The sequence below is a fragment of the Phyllopteryx taeniolatus genome, chromosome 10 (genome assembly GCF_024500385.1).
Source record: "Phyllopteryx taeniolatus isolate TA_2022b chromosome 10, UOR_Ptae_1.2, whole genome shotgun sequence".
In the NCBI taxonomy this organism is placed as follows: domain Eukaryota; kingdom Metazoa; phylum Chordata; class Actinopteri; order Syngnathiformes; family Syngnathidae; genus Phyllopteryx; species Phyllopteryx taeniolatus.
Window position 1 is genome coordinate 18,913,488 of NC_084511.1, and position 21,602 is coordinate 18,935,089.

The following is a 21,602-nucleotide window of genomic DNA, read 5'->3' on the forward strand; positions in this document are numbered from 1 at the left end:
GCTAGGTTTTTACACTGATGGTTTTAGAGCAAAGGTGAAACCATGGAGAGAAAAGGAATGTTGCAGTGAGCATGATGTCACGCCAGTCCCGCAAAGCCCCTACCAGGCACCCAATCATATTGCTCTCGTCTCAGCCTTATAATGCTCCTAGTCACGAGGGGACATGTTTGTATGGTGATGTATTAACCAGCTCTAGTGTCCTGCATTTATTCACGTCTTTGGCATTTCAGCTTGCTGACAGCATCGCTCAGCGTTGACACACAGTTGCATTTGTTCACTTCTACTTCTGTTTGTTTAATAACTATTTGTATTAAGTAATGATGACGGCTAACTTCAAAGAATTAAGAAAACAGAGAGAGAGCGAGAGAGAGAGAGAGACAAATTATGATGTTGAACGTATTTCAGAGAGCAGACTAATGCTGAGAGAGACAATATTTCCTAGCATCAGGACATTCGCACACAGCCTTACAAAAAGTCACCTTCTTCTGTCACTTTCGCTCTGTATTGTCCCCTAAAGCAGAAATCAATTTACATCCTTTTATTCGGGATGTATAAATACTTCCCAAACACACAATGGCGACATAGAAGCATTGTATTTCTGTCTGATCGCCCATGTTGTGAACCACTTAGTGTCAGACAATGAATCATGACCATTTTCTTCCCCAACCAGCCAATGAATACGGGGCCATTTGTCGCTTAAATCGTTTTTTTCTGCTTCTCCCTATTCCCCTTTTCGTCTGCCTGTCCTTTTAGTCATCTGCTTTTTTTCTGCAACATCATTTGCAACCTATTTTCTTGCTCTTTTTGATCTTCGGGGATTTGTGCATTAATATTCTCTCAGTTCTTGCTGTCTTTTCATATTCTTGCTGTTCCTCTTTCCTCTTCTTCCCCTCACTGCAGATGTTTGGAAAGCATGACACGATTTCCTCAAGGAGCCCCTGACCATTGGCCTTCTCTGAGCTCAGCGGGCACCTCCTCCTTTTCATCCCCTCCCCTCGTTCCTCTGTCCACTAGCCCTCACTCTTTGTTTTTTGTCACAGTATCACATGCGCTGCTGCTTGAGCTGCTGTCTTTTGCAGATGATACCGGCAAGCACTTTGCCTCTGTGAATTATGCATTGAGATGGCATAAAAACCACATGAAGCATCTGATCTATTTTTAATCCAACTCGTTTGCTTGTTGAACCTGCTTCTTGTGATCTGGTGCATGTGTGTGTGTGCGTGCGTGTGACAAAATGAACATGAGTAAAAGGAAGCTAGAGATAAAAAGACCACAGCCTAAATCAGATTGTACTTCTTCTTGGCTGTCACTTGACGTTTCAATTCAACTTAGTGTTCTTGGTTTGTTATATTTGAGCCAGTACTTCGAGCTTAAAAAACGTATTTACACTCCCTGTGTCCCAAAACCAAAATGGTTAAAGTTATAGCAACAAAGCTAAATACATCAATTTCATTTAATCAGACCGTGACAAAGAAGTGTTTTTGAAAAAAATAAAAAATACTAATTGACATTTTTGTCATCAGTATTGTCTTTTTGCAAGGAAACCTGTTGCTTTGTATCCCCATCACCAAGGAGAAAGAGTGCCGCCTATGGGGGACTTTTGCACTCTTCATGAGAGCAAATGTCAGTCAGGAAACAACACACGAACCCACATACATCCACACAAAGCTCAGCAAAATGCATGGGAGTTGGTTGTGTTCTTGGGGATGACCTAGATTAGTCACAATAGACTTGGCGTTGCATACACCTCATCTGATTCAATAGGTAATCTTTCCATCGACGCTTCCCCTGTGATACCATCTGCGTGTGTGTGTGTGTAGGGGCATGCGTGTGCGTGTGTCACTGAACGTTGGAGATAAGAAGGAAAAGGGGAGTCTTAAAATGAAAAAGAGGGACACAAATGAAGGTCGACATCATGAGAGAAAAGGGCAATAGGTGGCTGTGCCAGACAAGGAAGGACACCGTCCTCCCCCACCGTCTCCCCAGTCACCCTTCCTTTTCCTCCCACCTCTAGAAGAATAAAAAAAGAGCTGACTGTGGTGGAGGCCGGGCATATAGCCCAGGTGTCAGCACCTTCCATCGCCTGGGAGCAAGGGAGGGAGAAAATAATGAATAATAAAGAAGACACAAAATACAGACAAGTAGCGATGAGACGGCTGGAGTGAGAATGAGTGTGCCCCGGCAGCGAATCCTGAAGCTACATCCACTTTTTCAGCAACGTTTACACTCCTCCCTGTGTGTGCAAAGCTTTGACAAGTGGAGAAAGAATTTGACAAGATCAAAATTGATTCCTGTGTTTCTGATGCAGGTGTCACAGACTCCCATAGCTCGGAGGTGCTCGAGGCTGTGAATCATACATAACACCTGTATTATACATAATATACTGTATACTCATGTAGCCAAGCCTCGTGCTTCACCTAGACCAGTATTTCTAACCTTTACTGAGTCAAGGCACCCATTTACCCATTACAAAAATCTCACGGAACACCACGAAACCAAAATGTTACTAAAAGTATGAATACTGAAATAATGATGATCTCGTCCCAATTTACTCAGACATTTACTTAGTGGCAAATCTGGGCCTATTTAATTGTGCGAGTGTTTTTTTATTTATATGTGCCCTGCGATTGGCTGGCGACCAGTTCAGGGTGTACCACGCCTCTCGCCCGGAGATAGCTGGGACAGGCTCCAGCACGCCCTTGTGAAGATAAGCGGAACGGAAGATGAATGAATGAATGAAGTAAAATTGCATAATTTCCCACAGCACCTCTGATGATCTCTCACTGCGCCCTGGTTCGGAATCACTGATTGAAACATAGTTTACTACAAATGAATACCTATTTTTAAATGATACTATCATGAATACATCAGACAAAGCATCTCATTTGTTTCCACCTCGAAGATTATTCAAAAGCACCAAGGAGATTTAAACTGCTCAAAAAAAGAAACATGCCATACCCCAAATTATTCATAGCATTTTGAAATGTTGTCAATTGGTATATTTTAGCTAGAAAGTGACATAAACACGTTAGAAGACCCTGAGTCATCAATGAGTTTCCTAAATACCATAACTTTCGAAGTTGAGGATTTGAATATTTCCACCTTGATTTTCAACTCCTCATATTAAAATGCCATAAAGAAAATTAATTTTAGCCAGGAAATATTGACACTACACTTTCTGACTTCTTTGTCTGTGTTATAATGTTAGAAAATGCACATTCTGAAAGTTTTTTTTTGGTTTTTTTCCCAGTGTTTTATGTATGAAGAAGACAGTTTCACGTGTTACAAGTACAGTATGGTTCAACAACTCAATTTTCTTGAACTGTCCATCATACCTAAAATCTGTAGTTCATCATATATTCCATGGAATTCAATATATGATAGATGTGTATTGGTATGGAGATAAGAGAGCTACAGTATTATACAGAATTTGTATTTTCAGAAACCTTGGTCTCAGGGAGTTCATCCCTCAAATACAGTTCTGAATAAGGAGACAGAAAAGATCTACGTGCATGAGACACAAACACAGACCTTTTCCAGCAGCAGACAATAATAGAACATGGAAGGAAAAGTGGAGGACAGGAGAAGGAGTCACAGAATGATCTCTTCAGAGAGCAATCTGTCATCTGCTCTCTGAGAGACGGTGTAAAGGCCCCCAAATAAAAGCAGGAGATGCTGTCAGCTTGAAAGACGATTGCGGGAAACTGACGTATAGAGGAAGAAATCGTAAAAAAAAGAAACTTTTTATAGGTTTGGTGTCTGGTTTGTCAGACTTTCCTCTGTTTTATTCTTTAAGTTATCTCTCACTGGATTAACAGCTTCCTTTTTTCCCCCTTTAAATTGATCTGCAGTGACACAGAATAAAAGCATTATTCTCTAAAAGATGCCCTTGTATTTGTGTAAATGACAGACTACAGTTAAAGGTTGGCCCAGTGTGACTTTATGGCATGATGAGTTTTCAAGCATGTCTGTGATCATACCAAATTTTTAGACTGTGTATTGTTCATGTCTTATGTCCTCACACGCTCTCCCACTCTTCTCCCTCCTGTCTCTATCCCTTTGTGTGCAGCAATCAACCTGCTGGGTTTGACATGGCAACTGAAGCCATCGGACAGCCCCGTGTTAAACAACGGACTGGGGGCCGCTGTGCCTGTGAACAGTGATGTGCCCACGCTGCCTTCTGGAGGCAGAGGTATGAACTACAGCACACACGCCCTGAGAAACAGCCGCACCCATGGCTGCAGAAATGGATACATTGCAAGCAAAAACACTCAACAGAACAGGACAAGAAAACTAATTCAAACACATTGACTTCATAACATACCTTATATCATACCATACAACGTAAAAAACGCTAACACGACAATGACAACTACATTAGATGGAGAATTTTTGAACGCCAGAAGCTGGTGGTTTTTAGGCTTGCGCAAGACAATGTGGCATTTGCCACAAATCATTCTTTTGGCTGGCAACACACGCAAAAAAGACAAAAATCTTACATAAGACCATGGATGAGGAATATCTATTTTCTCCAAATCTGTTGCACCGTCGTTGATAATGCTGCGTGGCTCATGTTCTTCCCTGTTTTTATCATACCCCGAGATTGCAATCAGTAAACCTAGACCTCATTCACAGCAGGCTTTACCTCTCTTTTTACATTTTTTGTTTTTGTTTTGATGTCGTCAGGTTGAAACAGTAACCAGCCTATTTTGACCAAGTAAGAAGTAGAAAGTACAGCTCAACTCAAGTCCAGAAACCTGAGCAATCTACCTTAGTTCAGTAACATAGCATTTGTACTTAGATCTTTGTCAAAATCCAACCCTCGTGCTGTTTCATTTGGCAAATATAATGATGGACCTACAACTAACTGTTATTCTCTTTTGATTTTACAAAAAAAGAATGAATAGAGCAATGAATAGTACACCACCTCTGTCTTTGAGGCTTTTAAATAACATTGTGTGCTGCTAATAGAGTTTTGCACCCAAAGGGGCTCACACCAACTCAAAGATGCCCATGAATTATGACACAATACGAGCTGCGCCATCACTTAGAGCTTTTTAATCACTCTGCTGAGTTATGGAGAGCAATTGTCAGTTTATCAGCCAAATATCAGCAGATTCACCAACACGCCCACTGCATTGTGTCTCACCCTTTTAAGGACCCCCATGCATTTTTCTTGTTTCACTTACTCTGCTTACACAGCATGGGCTACTTTGTGCCTCAGTGTTACTAAGAGGATTGTGTTCCCCAGATGTCTCAACTTGATGTAAATGTTGTTCTTAGCCATGTTACTTTTATTTCTTAGCTGTTCTGCACATACTTCTTTTTATTTTTTTATTTTTATTTTTTTTTATCTAAGGTCCAAACCCACCTCTCTTAGATGGCAGACCTATTGCAGGTTGCTGTGCATTTCTTCTCGCAACTCTGTCTGCTTATCTTTTATTTAAGACTGATCGTAAAGGGTTTAATTCAACAATAATTTACTGCATCCCAATGTCCCAGTGAACCACATTTATTTCTACATAAACATTTGCAGCTAAAGATTCTCATCTTATGCTTTTCAAATACAGTATATGAGCAGCTTATTTCACAATAAACTGTGAACTATTGATTCAGATAACCAATGGCTGTAATCACAGATTATCCAGTGTCTTTCCCCCTCACTCCAGGTCCATGGGCGGGACGGAACAGCAGCATAGACACAGGCGACATTGACGTAGGGAGGAGAGTGACCCAAGAAGTCCCGGCTGGTGTATTTTGGAGGTCCCTGCTGTACCTCAGTCAAGCCCAGTTCCTCAAGTTCAACATTTCCTTGGGCAAGGATGCCCTTTTTGGAGTTTATATTCGTAAGGGCCTGCCCCCCTCACATGCACAGGTAAATAGCGACAATAGCGAGGGTAGATCTGATACTCCCTAGACATCTAATCACACAAATAGCATTTTATTAATCACCGTGTCTCTTTTGATCTGCTAAATTAGTTCCGTGCATGAAGAATGCATTTGAGTACTTGCATATGTCGTGGGGTATTTTGCAATTCATTTGTTGACTCATTGCTTGAAAAAACAAATTTAATCCATGATTTACATTTAATTAAATTTTCCAGTAATGTGACTTTTATACACTCCTATTAGTTATAAAATGTTCAATTAAAAGCCATGTTGATTTGTAGATGACAATGTCACTTCCTGGACCGACTAATGCCTTTTCAAACCGAAATCTGTGGCCAATGGGCTCCATGGTTAAGATGCTTTCTGCAATGTTTTACAGTAGCCTAAACATTGTCCTTGTGTTTCTCTTTCTTGCCTTCTTGTAGCCTTTCCTGATTGGTCACAGCCACTCAATTTTACTGATATATATTTTTCTCTAGTATACATTTTTCTCCAGTATGTATTTTTCTCACAGTATATAACTAAATGCCATACAAAAGTGACACTGGCACTTCATCGCTGAATTACAGATTTGACGCTATTCTGATTTCTAATTTTTTAATGAGGATTCTCTGCCCATGTTCTCCTGCAGTATGATTACATGGAACGTTTGGATGGGAAGGAGAAGTGGAGTGTGGTCGAGTCTCCACGTGAGAGGAGGAGCATCCAGACTGTGGTCCTTAATGAGGCGGTGTTTGTCCAGTACCTGGATGCTGGAGCCTGGCATCTGGCCTTTTACAATGACGGTCGTGAGAGGGAGACAGTTTCCTTCAGCACAAACATCATGGGTGAGTCAGCATAAAAATTTAAAATTAAAGTAGTAAGGTGAATGTTTAGCCTAGCCATTTTAGTATGGAGGCATTCGAAATTTGATGTATACGTTTACAGTATAAGAATAAGTATATGAATAACTAAGAATAACTCGGAGTGACTCAGCTATTTGGATGATTTCCTATTTTGGTTATTTTCTGGTGATTAGCGTTCCAGTTGCCCATGTGCTCACTCTCCAGTGTAGTGCGCATCCATTTATTTTATTTGTTTTTCAAATTTGCTCCACCCAGCCTACCTCTGTCCGACCTTGCTCTCTCTCTACGGTACTTGTTTGATTTTAAACACCAGCTTCATTTGGCATGCTTTGTAATGTGTCATGATCCAAAAATACATACCGGTATATGTATTTAATATGATAATTATTAAAACTCATTCACTGCCAGCCCTCCCAGTTAACATGGATATTTGACTTCTAAAGGCATCAATGGCCGTGAATGTGTTTTAAAAATGCAGTTGAACCAAATAAGCTTCCTACTAAAAGCCTCACCCATAATAGACATCTGGTCCTATCTGTATTTGATTTAATAAATACACACTATAGGAGGGGCTATAGTGGTTATATTACCAGCTCTCTTATAGTTTCGACCAAAAACGACCTTTACAGTACTACTACTATTGTAATGGCATATTTAAATACTATTCCTGCCCAGCACTATTTGTATACAGTATTTTTTTTTTGTCCAGTAAGCAATGGCCATACAGCCAAAAGGTCTCAGTTACTTCAAATAGTCATCAACAAAAACCCAAGAGTAATAAAACCTTGTTTGTCAAAAATTTAATGCTGCTTTAATCATATGAATTAATTGTTTTCAGGCCCTGAAGGGCTGCAATTATTTCTAGTCTGTTTAGGGCACGATTACGAGAACATGACAGAATGAGTCAAGTGGAGTGAGAAAGAATCCTTCAGTGTTGCCGTCTCATGTCAATGCTTTTACATGAGGAGTATTGTCGAGGAGCAGAGGCCGAGGTGGCGAGGGCACAGTGGAGTGAGTAAAGAGAGGGTGGCTGTGTGTGTGTGTGTGTGTGTGGGGGGGGGGGCTGGTAGAAAGCCATAATGGTGGGGGCAAAGCCGATATTGGGTGAAGTGGTGGGAAGAATGTGTGGAGTGGAAGAGAGGTGGCATTAGGATAAGAGGCAGACAAGGGCTGGAGATTTGGAGGAAGCAGATGAGGACAAAGAGAGGAAAGAGGAGAATGCAGGATTTGCAAAGTTTTCACTTGTGTAGAAAGAGTGGGATCTGGCAAAAGCATAATGGAATTGTATTAACAAACTCCTCTAAACTAAAAGCAGATTTGGTGACATCAAAAGTGAATAGAACTCCGAAATGTAACACTCAAACATACATATTAATCCATCCTTGGCGGTGTTATTAATGCTTTTGTGGTCTCAAGTGAGGAGTAAGCTCCTACCAAAACTATAGGGAGGTTTTAAAACACAGGTGTCAAACACAGGGCCTGGGGGCCATATGCGGCCCACCACATCAATTTATGTGGTCTGTAAAAGCAGATCATGTGCATCTACTTCAAGTTTCTTGCTAAAATCTGTTATAAAATTGCCAGTTGTCTTCACTTTTAATAATTTTGAGCGATTGCAAGCATTTTTTGTTACAAAACCACTTTTAAACTAAATTGAATGATAGCTAAACAATTTTTTTTTTTACTTCATATTTCAAAACTAGTTATCCATAATTTTTTTCTGTATACTGTTTCTAATAATATTATGAGGGGATTATACCTTTATATGGGTTCACAGTCGTAACTGCCCTCTAAGGAAAACCATAGGTACAGTGTGGCCCTTGACAAAAATGAGTTTGACACCCCTGGATTTGAGCGGGACAAAGAACATAAGAACAAAAATGTTCCAAATACAAGATAAGATAAGATAAATAGTAACTAGCCTTCTGCAGAAACAAATGCATTCACTCCACACTGTGGAAATATACCCTGGATAGGAATAAATACATTGTCTTTTGATGTGTGTGAGAATGTGAGACTTTGAGCACCTTTGCGCGACTTGTCGTATCACAAAGAGTGAATGGTGCCAATGGTTTAATGAATGCTTTGATACGTTCTCACCATCTTCTTTCTCTCCCTCTCTGTCACACTTTGTCTTCCTCACAGATTCCGTGCAAGAGTGCCCGCGCAATTGCCATGGTAACGGAGAGTGCAATTCTGGCGTATGCCATTGCTTCCCAGGATTCCATGGTATGGACTGCTCCAAAGGTATTGGCTACTTACAATGATATTCCTTCCATTACACAACTGTGATGTAGTCTAGAGAAATATCGTGAAGAGTAGGTTTGGGACGATTAAGTGATGTAAAAATGACATGTTGAGTGGTGACAAAACGGCTGATGATGAATGGCAGCTCCTCAAGCTAATGTCTCCCTGGCTCTGTAGTCACCTGAGATAGCTTTGATGAGCTTTGAATAGTTTAGTTACCTTTTGCCTGTAATTACTCTTTGTGTCAACGCCACTCTCCAGTCCCCGAACCACTCTATTTAGCCTCCACCCAGTGAACGGAAGGTGAGATAAAAATGGTGTGTGGATGTGAGCAGTCTCTCTTTAAAACTTAGGCTAATTGTTCTTCTTTTCCCCCCCTCCTCTCCTGTGTTTTGCCAGCGGCATGCCCTGTGCTGTGCAGTGGCAACGGCCAGTACGACAAGGGCTTCTGTGCGTGTTACAGTGGCTGGAAAGGACCTGAATGTGATGTCCCTGTCACACAATGCCTTGACCCTCTTTGCAGCGGCCACGGCAGCTGCACCAATGGCAACTGTGTGTGCTCCATCGGTTACAAAGGGCAGAGCTGTGCTGAAGGTGAGAGAAGGTCAATTTAATGATGGTGGGATACTCGGGAAGGTAGAAGTAAAGTTCCATGGGCTTGGGAAAATAAAGTAAAGGGTAGCAAACTTGGGAGATTGGTAGCAAACCAAGAGAGAGAGAGAGAGAGAAAAAAAAACAATCCAATGTAAGGTGTATGCCATCCATCCATGATCCCAGCTGACTTTGGGTGGGAACCTGGACCAGTCAATCACAGGGCACATATAGACCAACAACCATTTACACTCTTCAGAGAAAGCAAACTCCACAAAGGAAGGCCAGGCCTATAAGATGGCGTCAAAGCAATATTTTTTTTTATTAGATCTGGCTTTGGCCTGAGTACAAAAACAGTGAAGAGCTGAGTTTTTAGCAGATAACAGAGCATGGTTCTTCAAATAAATCTGCAAATAGGCATCTTTGCGAATGAATAACCACAAATAGGGCGTTCACTGTGTAGTTATTTACTTGCATACCTGTATTTGAAAAAGTAGTTATAGTTATAGTAGTTAATAAATCAGTGCATTCAGTTTGGAATTGCTCATTCTTGTTATCCATCCATTTTCTGAGCCGCTTCTCCTCACTAGGGTCGCGGGCGTGCTGGAGCCTATCCCAGCTGTCATCGGGCAGGAGGCGGGGTACACCCTGAATTGGTTGCCAGCCAATTGCAGGGCACATACAAACAAACAACCATTCGCACTCACACTCACACCTACGGGCAATTTTAGAGACTCCAATTAATGCATGTTTTTGGGATGTGGGAGGAAACCGGAGTGCCCGGAGAAAACCCACGCAGGCACGGGGAGAACATGCAAACTCCACACAGGCGGCACCGGGGATTGAACCCGGGTCCTCAGAACTGTGAGGCTGACGCTCTAACCAGTCTAACCACCGTGCCGCCCTCATTCTTGTTAATAATTGAAAAATGTTGAGTGCTCACTGAAATGGATAAAGCCTCCATTAAAGCGCTTCATGATACTGGATGGTCTCGTCTCGTTTTCCTGACAGGTGTTGTACTACAGCACTGTAAATGTGTACTAGTATACTTTTTATACTTTTTCCTATATACTTTGAAAAATAAAACTGAATTAAAAACTGAATTGAATTGATACAGCCCACCATGCTCCCCATGTGATATCCTACTTAAGTCATGTTAGCATTCCTTTTCCCAGCCATAGCATCTCCACATATGGTGATTATTTTATAAGAAACATGGTTGTTCGCGGCCCAACAAGCACATCATACATCCACTGCCACACTCCACCCAGCTCCAGTATGACAGCTCATCATCGCACGATCTCACACTGAGCGAGTGTCCCCTTCCCTCCATATATAGACAAAGTTGACGGATAGTACTGCAGCCATCATACATATCACAGATTTTTATTAAGGGATTAAATCGCATCTATTGATCTCTGTTAAGAAGTACCTGCCTGCCACACTCTTGGTTGTCAGAATGATCGACGAGCAAGAGTTGGAAAAATGGCATAAAAGTTAAAGAAGGGGGATGTCAAAGCAGCATTAAAAAGGTCCATATGCATACCACTAAGAATGGGAGTGTTTGAATGAGAAAAAGAAGTGTGTCCCAGCAGGAAAGATGAGGTGTATGATTAAAAGTAGGGTATCACAAGTGTATAGGAGAGTGACAGGCCAAAGGGGTCAAGATGTGAGGCCGCAAAGGAAGGTCAGCATTGGCTCCTGCTCTTCCCCTCAAATCAATCTTTTCTCCAATGGTGTCATATCTAATATTCATCCCAGCAGAAGCCCTCAAACAATTTACCTGGAGTGCCGCTGACATGAAAATCAATAGCTGTGATTCGCCTTTTCTGCCAGGCAAACAAAAATGGAGGGCAGAGGTTGCAATGTGTGAGCATGTCTGCAAAAGGGAGGGGGTGCTCAATAGTCGCTGAGAAGTGGAAAGAGGACAAGGTTTGGCTGAGTGAGCAGGACAGAGCAAAGAGAGTGAGCCAGAGGAGGTGTGGTGTAGGATGGGGGGTCTTTTGCCCAAGACGAGGTAATTTGTCAAATTGCTTTTCTTTTGTGTATGTTGTGTCTTTTCCCAGCGCGAGCTGTTCGTCACGTTCTCCTGAGTGTACATCACATGCACATGTAGTATGACACATGCACAGAATGACAATTTGTTAGCATGGCTTGTTGCTCAATTCAAAGATGCTGCTATTCAATATTGTGGGCTTTAGTTGCCTCAGTAATGGCTGCTAATTTTGTCTTTTGTTCCATTATCTTTTGGTGTACACAAAGAATGAAAACTCCTCCTGTCATTTCTCTTTCTTTAAACACCTACTCATAACATGTCTTTGTCTTCAATCGTAAGCTGTGATGTGCCATATTCTCGTTTGTGTTGGTCTTTTTTGATTGGATTTCTCTGGCGTAATGCAGTGGATTGCCTGGACCCGACTTGTTCCAACAATGGCATCTGTTTGAATGGGGAGTGCCACTGTAAGCCAGGCTGGGGAGGTCTCCACTGTGAGCTGCCCCGGGCTCAGTGTCCGGACCAGTGCCATGGCCATGGTGCCTTCATCCCAGACACCGGGCTGTGCAGCTGTGATCCTAACTGGATGGGACCTGACTGCTCTATGGGTAAGTACAGCCAAAGCGCTCCCAATGTTTCAGATGCAATTATCAGTAAGCAATCAGATTTAGTCAAGTAACACAGCAATGATATATTTCACGGGATTAATGATGCAAAGCTAATTCCTTTACTCATACAGCTTCGGTTTTGTTTTGTCAGCTTGGTTGGGAATAACAAAACAGAACACCTGAATTACTCACGTGGTGTTCTGCAGTAGTATTGTGGCAAAGTCTTAGATTTGGGTTTTTAGTAACAATAATAACCTTATGGTCTCGTTAGAATAGAAAATAAAGCGAAAAATGACAAAAGGCTGAAGTAGCATGTAGCAAGTAGCAGTGACCACATATTAATTCATCACAGTTTACAGTACAAACTATTATCTTCAGAAAATACATAAAACTAAGCAAAAACTGAAATACAATCAAATGATTGCTGTGAAAACTAAGCAAATATGTAGCTGCCAAAATGTTTTCTCAGTAATATATATTGTGATAACTCCATAAACTTGACCTTTTTAAATAACACATGATATAATAACTTATTTGTCTATTTTAATGTGTATGAATCATTTATTGATAGCTCCAAAAAAAAACCTGGGCAATAGTGACCTTGAACTAGCAATCAAGACAACAATGGTAGCTAATGCCATTATAGCTAATAAAGATACAGTATACCCTCCTGAGAACTGAATGGTGTGACAAAGAGGTAAAATAAATCATATTTCCCCTTGTTGCTGTTATAACTAAGCTGTATTTAATAAAACAGCATTAAACGTGTTTTTATAAGCCAAATTGAAGCAAAGTGAAATTAGATATGTCCATATTTGTGCTGGTAAACTCTCAAAGGACCCTTTTAGGATTATCAATGCAGTCATTACAGGCCAAAATACATGAGGACAAACACATTCTTTTTCAAAATTACTATACTGAGAATTACAGTGTATGGTGACACCTACCTTCTAATAAATTCACATCATGAAATGGAAAAGAAAACGTCGTTTGCATACATATAAGGAGCCTTTTTACATGCAGTACCTTAATAAAATAAAGGCAGCAGCGATTCTCAACAGCAGGACTTCAGCAATGCTTGACTTTAATATAAACAACAACGTTCCGCTCAGCAGTATCCCTCAGCAAGTACTATATATATCAAAACATCTGTGCATATTGGCATCCCTAGCGCACCAGGGATCTCAGACACAAAGTTGTCAAATCTCATCACATATATCTGCCTACAAATTGCCACTGTAATGGAGGTGCAGGGAATATGCATATATGTCTTTGTCTACATAATTGAAGTTGTCGTACACACTGCAATAAACACTGCAATACATTTGAAACCAAACATAATAAAGTAACCTAGTATTGGTTCCACTCCTTTTCATGACAAAATTCAGGTTGTCCATGACCTTCAGATAAAATTAGGCTCCATCAAAAGTATATTATTTCTTAGCATTATAATACTTACCCTAGAATAATCCAACGTTGTATTTAGACATGTGGGGCTTCGTAAAAGTGTAGTCCTACTCTACAGCAAAGTTCAGCAGAAATTATGAATATTGTTAAATGTCACTCAAAACTAAACTTATTATTATTATTATTATTTTTAAGGCAGATATTTTGATACAGATCTTGTATTGAATCACTTTACACGTGTACTTAATGTTTGATTCTCATCAGTATTACCTAGTTTTAAATTTACAAGTGCATATATGACAACATTCAAAGTCTAAATCTCCCTTTGGTCCTTCAGAGGTGTGTTCCGTAGACTGTGGAACGCATGGAGTGTGTATGGGTGGAGCTTGTCGCTGCGAGGATGGCTGGACGGGTGCAGGCTGTGACCAGCGTGTGTGCAACCCGCTTTGCATCAAACATGGAACCTGCAAGGATGGCAAGTGTCAGTGTCACCAGGGCTGGAATGGAGAGCACTGCACCATTGGTGAGAGCACTTGACTGTGTGTGTGTGTGTGTGTGTGTGTGTGTGTGTGTGTGTGTGTGTGTGTGTGCGTAGGTGTGTGTGTGTGTCTGGCAGCCCATTCATACTTCGATCAACAAATTAGGCTATGAGAAGGTGAGGAAGATCAAGAAGGGTCCTGTTGGAGAATGTGGGCAATCAGGACAAAAAGAGTGTGTTTCACAAAATCAGAAGCAGGATTTAGTGGTTTTAAATGCTATGCATCTTTCAAATGCTAGGGTTATTTGATAAAAGGTGAAACTTTTCACCTCACAGATGTAAAAAAAAAAAAACAATGTTTTGTGTTTGTGTGTTTCCCCAATGTCAATCAATCAATGTCTCATACTGACATCACTGTCACTCTAGGATGAGTACCAGATTCTTTGGATTCACCCATAGTGCTTTTCGTCACAATGTCTCATTTTCCTGTCACCGCGAGCGCTGCGATTGCAGACTGATACACACACATAAGACCAACACTTACATACACTCCCACACAACTCACTCCGACACATACGAAAGCACAGGGGAACAGCAGTTTATGATATCCTCGTTTCCCCCATCAGAAAGTAGGGCAGCTTTGACTGCGGCATCAGCCTGAGATGAAAGAATCTCAGAAACCTCAGCTTGGCGTGGTGCAAACTTCACCAGCAGCACACTCACAGCTTATCTCAGTTTGCCTGTTGTTCATTTCAGCTCTGCATGATGTTTCTTGCATTTATTTATTCATTTATTTGTCAATTCTCCCCATCTCTTACCTTTTGCATGTTTTCTCCCACTGCAGACCATGGGAGCATGGTTGACAAAGCAGGTACCGTATATTGACTCTGGTGTTTTGTTCATTAGCCTGTGGTGGTAGAAGCTAGCTGCTACATTTGTGGGTTATTGGCCTGGCTTGGCTCCGTAGACTCTGTGGTGCTATCTGCATGTAGATTAGGGTGCCAGCCTCAATGATAACTCCCTACACGTAGTGCACTCCCTGTTGGAGCAGTGCACTACTGCAGGAGTCTGGTGTCATTGAGCCCAGATGTGTGGTGCCGTAGAGCCGAGCGTGGTATCAGCAGTGTTGAAGCACTGTGCTGTGAAAGTGTGGATGTGCATGCATGTGAGAGTGTTTCCCTATAACACAAAAACACTGATAAATAGCTCTGGTATTCTAGTCATGTATTACGTGAAGCCGTACTGCTTCACAAAAGGAGAAAATGATGAAAGCCGTTAAGAACATTTGAAGCAATTGGAAAATTTCATAACCCACTGATGCAAAAATTACAGAGCTGTTGAGTGTCTGTTGCCTTTGTATTTGGATATTTGTGGCACCTTTAATGGTCACGCGAGAGCAATTAATAAATGTATTTTGTGAGCACATGGGGATGTGTGTATGAGTCAAATTCTGTATGAATTCTAGACTACAGTATCTATTATCTATTTATTTATTTACTGTTCACCTTGCTATAAAGTCACAGCTATCATAAAACTAAACAGAATCGCTACTACTGTATGGTTGAGGCATAACCTAGAGCCTGACAGCTGAACCTGTGCCAGGTTCCGTGCAGACCGCATGGTCGTACGTGTCCCCAGAGCGCCGTTGAGAGCATCTTCTCACCTTCTATGCTTAATGCAAAAGCTTTTATGAAAAGCCAGTCCAGGAAAGAAAAGTTAAAGGCCAGCCAGGATTAAAGAGGGAGCAGGAATAATGTGAAACAAATGAGGCAAAAGGAAGACATTTGAACAATATGGACTAAAGGAATATATGTTATAGATTAATCGCAATGACAGTGTAAAAGTGCAGTTATCTGATCAACCTTTCTGCAGTAACCCTGAAATTTTACAGTACTTATGACCTTTAGTGTATGACCTTTAGGAAAGGTGAGGCCGAACAAAGTGAATACTGGAAGATTTTTCTTTTAATGTCAAGTTTAACTTTCTTTTATGCACTTTGTTCTCGTTCTTTCTATCGGGCTGTCTCATCTCCTCCCCTGTCTCTCTTACAAATTATCCTTCTTTGTCCATACACCCACAGGAAACCACACAAGTGTGGGTGTGCCGACCCATAAGCAAGGGCAATTTCATCTTCTTTTGAGGAGATTTCACTTTACTACATTATTGGGGAGGGTGCAGTTAATACTTTCTAAAAATCCCACTTTATTCTAGTTAGTATGAGTGGGTATCCCGGCACGGTGAATGACTGGTTAGCACATCTGCCTCACAGTTCTGGGGACCGGGGTTCAAAGCCCGGCCCCGCCTGTGTGGAGTTTGCATGTTCTCCCCCGTGCCTGGGTGGGTTTTCTCCGGGCTCTCCAGTTTCCTCCCACATCCCAAAAATATGCGTGGTAGATTGATTGAAGACTCCAAATTGCCCGTAGGTGTGAATGTGAGTGCGAATGGTTGTTTGTTTCTATGTGCCCTGCGATTGGCTAGCGACCGGTTCAGGGTGTACCCCACCTCCTGCCCGAAGATAGCTGGGATAGGCTCCAGCAGCCTGCGACCCTAGTGAGGATAAGCGGTAAAGAAAATGGATGGATGGATGGATGGATGGATGGATGGATGGATGGATGGATGAGTGGGTATTGACTGAGGCCTGGCATGAAACAGAAGGGGTCCCCATGTTGGCCTGCAATGCATGCAATCCATGCAAGCAGATCAATGCCCGCTATGGATTTTCCTGTCTTGTTGCTTCATAAGTATCCCTGCTTTAAATTGCAACTGCATTTAATAGGCAATCACTGCTAACTGCCTTTGTACTTTGAGTTCAGTGTTGAGGAACAATGTATTTTGGCCTGAAAGTTCATTATAATAAATGGTTCGCTGATGCAGAAACTAGTAGTAATTATAGATTAAAACAAAAACAGAGTCATTAAACATTTCCCACCCTGTCTGTCCACAGAATTATTTCTTGTTCAAACAAGTTGGCACATTGTCTTTCTCAAAGTGCTTTGTTGACTTTTTCTCATCTGCTGGTGGTTTAGACAAGTGATAGAATGCCATTCTAGGAGAAATGCTTGTTAATTTAGCTGCTGCCATGGGTTAGATTGCACTATTTATATTCATAATGCATGGCTTTATTGATGTGGTGATTTGTTAGAGGGCAAAACCTTATAGTGCAACTTGTGTGAAAATGTGTTCATTAATCTACAGAGCAGGACTCAATGAAAAGCTTTTCATTTTCATGATCTCCCATTCAGTTAGTCTGTCTTTCTCACTCTGTGCCGTCACACTATTCAGGTTCCTATTTAGAGTGTGTTTCCCACAGTGTGTGTGTGTGTGTGTGTGTGTGCGTGCGTGTGTGCGTCCGTGCGTGCGCGCGTGTGTGTTTGTGAGTGAGCGCAACGGTGTGCATGTATGCACATAGTATTTTATCAGTCAACGCTGTCTTTGCCTTCCTCTCTTGGCGTAGAAATGCAAGTGTTGTTTCCTCATTTATTGAGGAAATCACTGTCATAAGTTTGCATGTCTTTTTGCTGCTGGAGAAAACATTGTCATTGAGTGTCATGGTCTTTCCCTTTGCCTGAAAGATTTGAATCTGTTTCATACAATCTTGAGTCGGCGCTAGAAAGGTGCAATTTACATTTTTGTAAGTTTGATGGCAGATCTGGAGAAACACTATAAGGCATTACTCTCTCAGAAGCAAATAAAATGTGTTGTTTATCCTTCTTTTTTTGACCTTGTTTTTTTTTTTTAAATCCAAATATCCATCCAAAGCTCTGTCTGGAGCCTCAAGCAGGAACGCCTAACGTCTGAATAGAGTGACTGAGTTGGAAAAAGTGACTGAGTTGGAAAAAGATATTGTTGTTGCGGTTTACAATGTCTAATGCTTAAAAGTACATGGGCTGCAGATTTTATAATTTTGGTTTTCAAAATAAAATGTGTTGCAATACTTCTGGTATCTGTTGTTTTAGTTTTGTTTACATTGTTTATATATCATGAATACTGTAGGCTACTGGTAATGATAATTTTAGTCAATTATAATTTGAAAGTGTTCATACTGTTTCATCTGTAGTACAGTAATTACATGGTTTTTCATCATAATACTAACTTTTTTATGTTTTTTTTTTTTTTTACATAGATTACATTTATGGCACAGCACACTATATATATATATATATATATATATATATATATATATATATATATATATCATGGTGCTTTTTTATGTTGGTGTCATCACTTTATTTCCATTTTTCATGCTTTGACAACCGGCATTGAATGCAAAGTCCTTATTATTTCGAATGTCTGATTTTCACTCAATCTTTTTAAATTGATGAAAGCTTAGCGATGGTAGTGGCAAAACACTCTTGGTGCGAGGGCCTTAGACTATAGAGTTCAAAACAATGTTTTGCAGAATGCAATCAGTCACAGTCTGCAAACGCATGCAATACTCACATTTGATTGAAAACACTTGTATTGTCACATCTGAAAGCATTATTACCAGGCATCAAAATCCAATTGCGTGCAGTGATCCATAAATGAGAGGGAGATGGACAGAGGGATGGCTGGATACACGACAGTTATAAAATTCTTAAATGTACATTAAAATTGACCTGCTGAATTTAATTGATTATTGAATAGTAGGTATTTACACCATGCTACCATTTAGTCATTCATGAAACTAATTGGCCCATCAAAACCATGTGAGCATATTTATGTATGATATACATAATACTGTATTATTCTTGTTTTATTATGCACAAAAGCATCACCCTACCTCTTCCATTATCACATTATCCCTCCCACCCTCTTACCTTGCCCCCTACCCTACCCAGATGGCTGTCCTAACCTATGTAATGGGAATGGGCAGTGCACCATGGGACAGCAGAGTTGGCATTGTGAATGTCAAACTGGTTGGAGGGGCCCTGGGTGCAGTGTTGCCATGGAGACCTCCTGCGCCGACAACAAGGACAACGAAGGAGGTGAACAGGGGCAAACAGAAAAAAATGCATGGATGGTGATTACCATTTGCAAAAAAAGAAAAGGTTTGGGTAAAGTAATAAATTCGATTTCATGTAGTTGAATTATGATAAGCTTAAAGCCAACCTTAAGAACAGTCAAATTTGATTAATTATTAGAATACCTATGTATAAGCTATATACTATTTGTTTTCATTTTGTGCAGCTTTTGCTCACTGGACTCATTATTGCCTTTGCCTCTCTGTCAGATGGACTAACAGACTGCATGGACCCAGATTGCTGTATCCAGAGTCCCTGTCAAAACAGTCCACTGTGCCGAGGCTCCCGCGACCCTCTGCAAGTTATTCAACAGATCCCCTTGTCCCAGACCCGTGTCCACTCCTTCTACGACCGTGTCAAGATGCTTGTGTCACGGGATGGCACCCATGTCATTCCTGGAGAAAACCCTTTCAACTCCAGGTAAGGAAGAATTGAAAAGTACAAACACGATCTGGACATGAACTTATATTTGAATCTCAAAGTCCAATTTCCTCCTCTGTGTTGATGAAGAGTTGAATGACTTACACTATAACCACTGTTGAAAGTGCAAACAAACAGTTTCTTTAAAGTGGTAATACCCATGATAATAATGTACATACTGTATGTTGGTTTCAGTTGTCCTGTGTGGTTTTATTTCACTGACTGGAGAGTCTTACCTTTCGGTCCTTCGGGACTGGCTGGCCAAAGATATATTTAATTAGAAGAAAATGTTTTTTGCATTTAAAAAAAATCTATAATTAAAACCTACAGCTAGTATTACTATGGTACATAAGTGTCACAGTATCCAAAGAAATCCATCCACAATTATCTGGACTCTGGTCACAGTTGCAGCAGACTGGATAAGATAAAACAGTTCAGTAATAACACATTCTCCTCAGGGACCCAAAAGAATTCCAGAGCCAGTTAAGATAAATAATCTCTTCAGATGGGTCTCTTACCTTGGGATTCTAATCAGATGCTAGTACCGCTTCAGATGTTTTCTCTCGGTGCAAAGTAAGTGTGGTTCTACTGGTAGCTCCTTCGAGATGTCAAAATTCTAAGACCAGGCGCAGTCAACAAGGGAACTTGCTCACACTCACAGCACCTCCTGTATCAAATTACCACATACAGAAAGAAAGAAAGAAAGAAAGAAAGAAAGAAAGAAAGAAAGAAAGAAAGAAAGAAAGAAAGAAAGAAAGAAAGAAAGAAAGAAAGAAAGAAAGTCAGTAAGTCAGTCAGTCAGTCAGTCAACCATGATCCTTTCCAGAAAGCAGATTGACTGATTTTTTTACATTTCATTTAAACTTTTTCCCAATGAACAAAGACAGGTAATAGAAATAATCTATACCAGTTGTTTTACTTTCTCCAAATTTGGAATTCAGCTTTTAAATGCAGTACAAGTAATGTGTTAAGTACTTTTTTTTGGCATATTGTTGTTAACTGTTAAGCTATCTAGGGTCCAGTGCATAACCCATTAATGAACAGCTGTGCCTAGCTCCACCCTACCACACAATACCACTGTGGTGGGGTGCTGTGATATAGTATAGCTTGTTAATTTAGTATGCTTTACAGTTTTTGACAATGGAAATGGAAAGAAATGTGCTTCTTGTGCCAGACCACGTTAAATTGCAGTACTGGGGGAAATGTGAATTGAAATACCTTTTGGAGGCCATTATTTCTGTGGGCTTTCCAAACTGTGCACTCTCCAGCTCTATGAGATTTTATACATGAATATTACAGTAGAAATGATGACAAGGCACAAATTACCTTGGTGGAGACACCAACGGGAAGTGTGTTTGATAGTCAACTAGGGGTACGCATGTAGCGCTCACTGTGGTTACAAGGAAGGTTGACTAAATATAACACCACCAAGTACCCCTTATACCACCAAGTACCCCTATACTCACACGTGTATATATAGAATACCAACACAGTCTTGACAAGGTTTTACAATGATGTAGTGTTGCTCCAGGAGGAGTAATACTTCAGATGTATACTCATATATTAATATGTTCCAGGAGATAAAAGCAGAGTAGGTCAGGAGCTTCTGCTGTTTTAAGATGCCTCATCAACACTGACATCACCCATTCTTGTGAGGAAATATATATATATATATATATATATATATATATATAAACCCAGTCCTCAGAACTGTGAGGCAGAAGTGCTAACCAGTCGACCACCGTGCCGCCATATATATATATATATATATAGAGAGAGAGAGAGAGAGAGAGAGAGAGAGAGAGAGAAAGAGAGAAAGAGAATGGATATATATATATATATATATATATATATATATATATATATATACATACAATACATACATACATAAATATGGAGCCAGTCTCTGATGTAACGCTGGTAAAGTTGATTTCCATACATGCATATTCATCATCATTGTCATGGTGTGTTTATGAGATTGACAGGAACTAATCTAGATTGCAGGGGCTGCTGATTATGGCTAATTAATAAGTGGTCAAAAACCAGCCACATAAATGAAAGGGTAAATTGAATAATTGAAAGACTGAGCAATTAATCAAACCGTATGATAGATGGTCTGGC

The 21,602-nt window shown here is 40.6% G+C and overlaps 1 protein-coding gene across 26 annotated transcripts in view; it reads left to right on the forward strand.

Moving 5' to 3' along the window:
- Positions 1-21,602, forward strand: part of tenm2a (teneurin transmembrane protein 2a) — a 262,652-nt gene that overhangs the window by 214,498 nt on the left and 26,552 nt on the right. For 13 of the 26 annotated variants that reach the window (XM_061787016.1, XM_061787025.1, XM_061787032.1 and 10 more), the window contains 10 exons: positions 4,070-4,192; positions 5,649-5,875; positions 6,521-6,716; positions 8,880-8,981; positions 9,381-9,575; positions 11,973-12,173; positions 13,918-14,103; positions 14,903-14,929; positions 18,879-19,088; positions 19,271-19,481. In XM_061787016.1, the coding sequence (XP_061643000.1) occupies positions 4,070-4,192; positions 5,649-5,875; positions 6,521-6,716; positions 8,880-8,981; positions 9,381-9,575; positions 11,973-12,173; positions 13,918-14,103; positions 14,903-14,929; positions 18,879-19,088; positions 19,271-19,481 (1,678 nt within the window). The remainder of the gene's footprint in view (positions 1-4,069; positions 4,193-5,648; positions 5,876-6,520; positions 6,717-8,879; positions 8,982-9,380; positions 9,576-11,972; positions 12,174-13,917; positions 14,104-14,902; positions 14,930-18,878; positions 19,089-19,270; positions 19,482-21,602) is intronic. The other 13 variants (XM_061787022.1, XM_061787043.1, XM_061787030.1 and 10 more) reach the window with 6 other exon arrangements.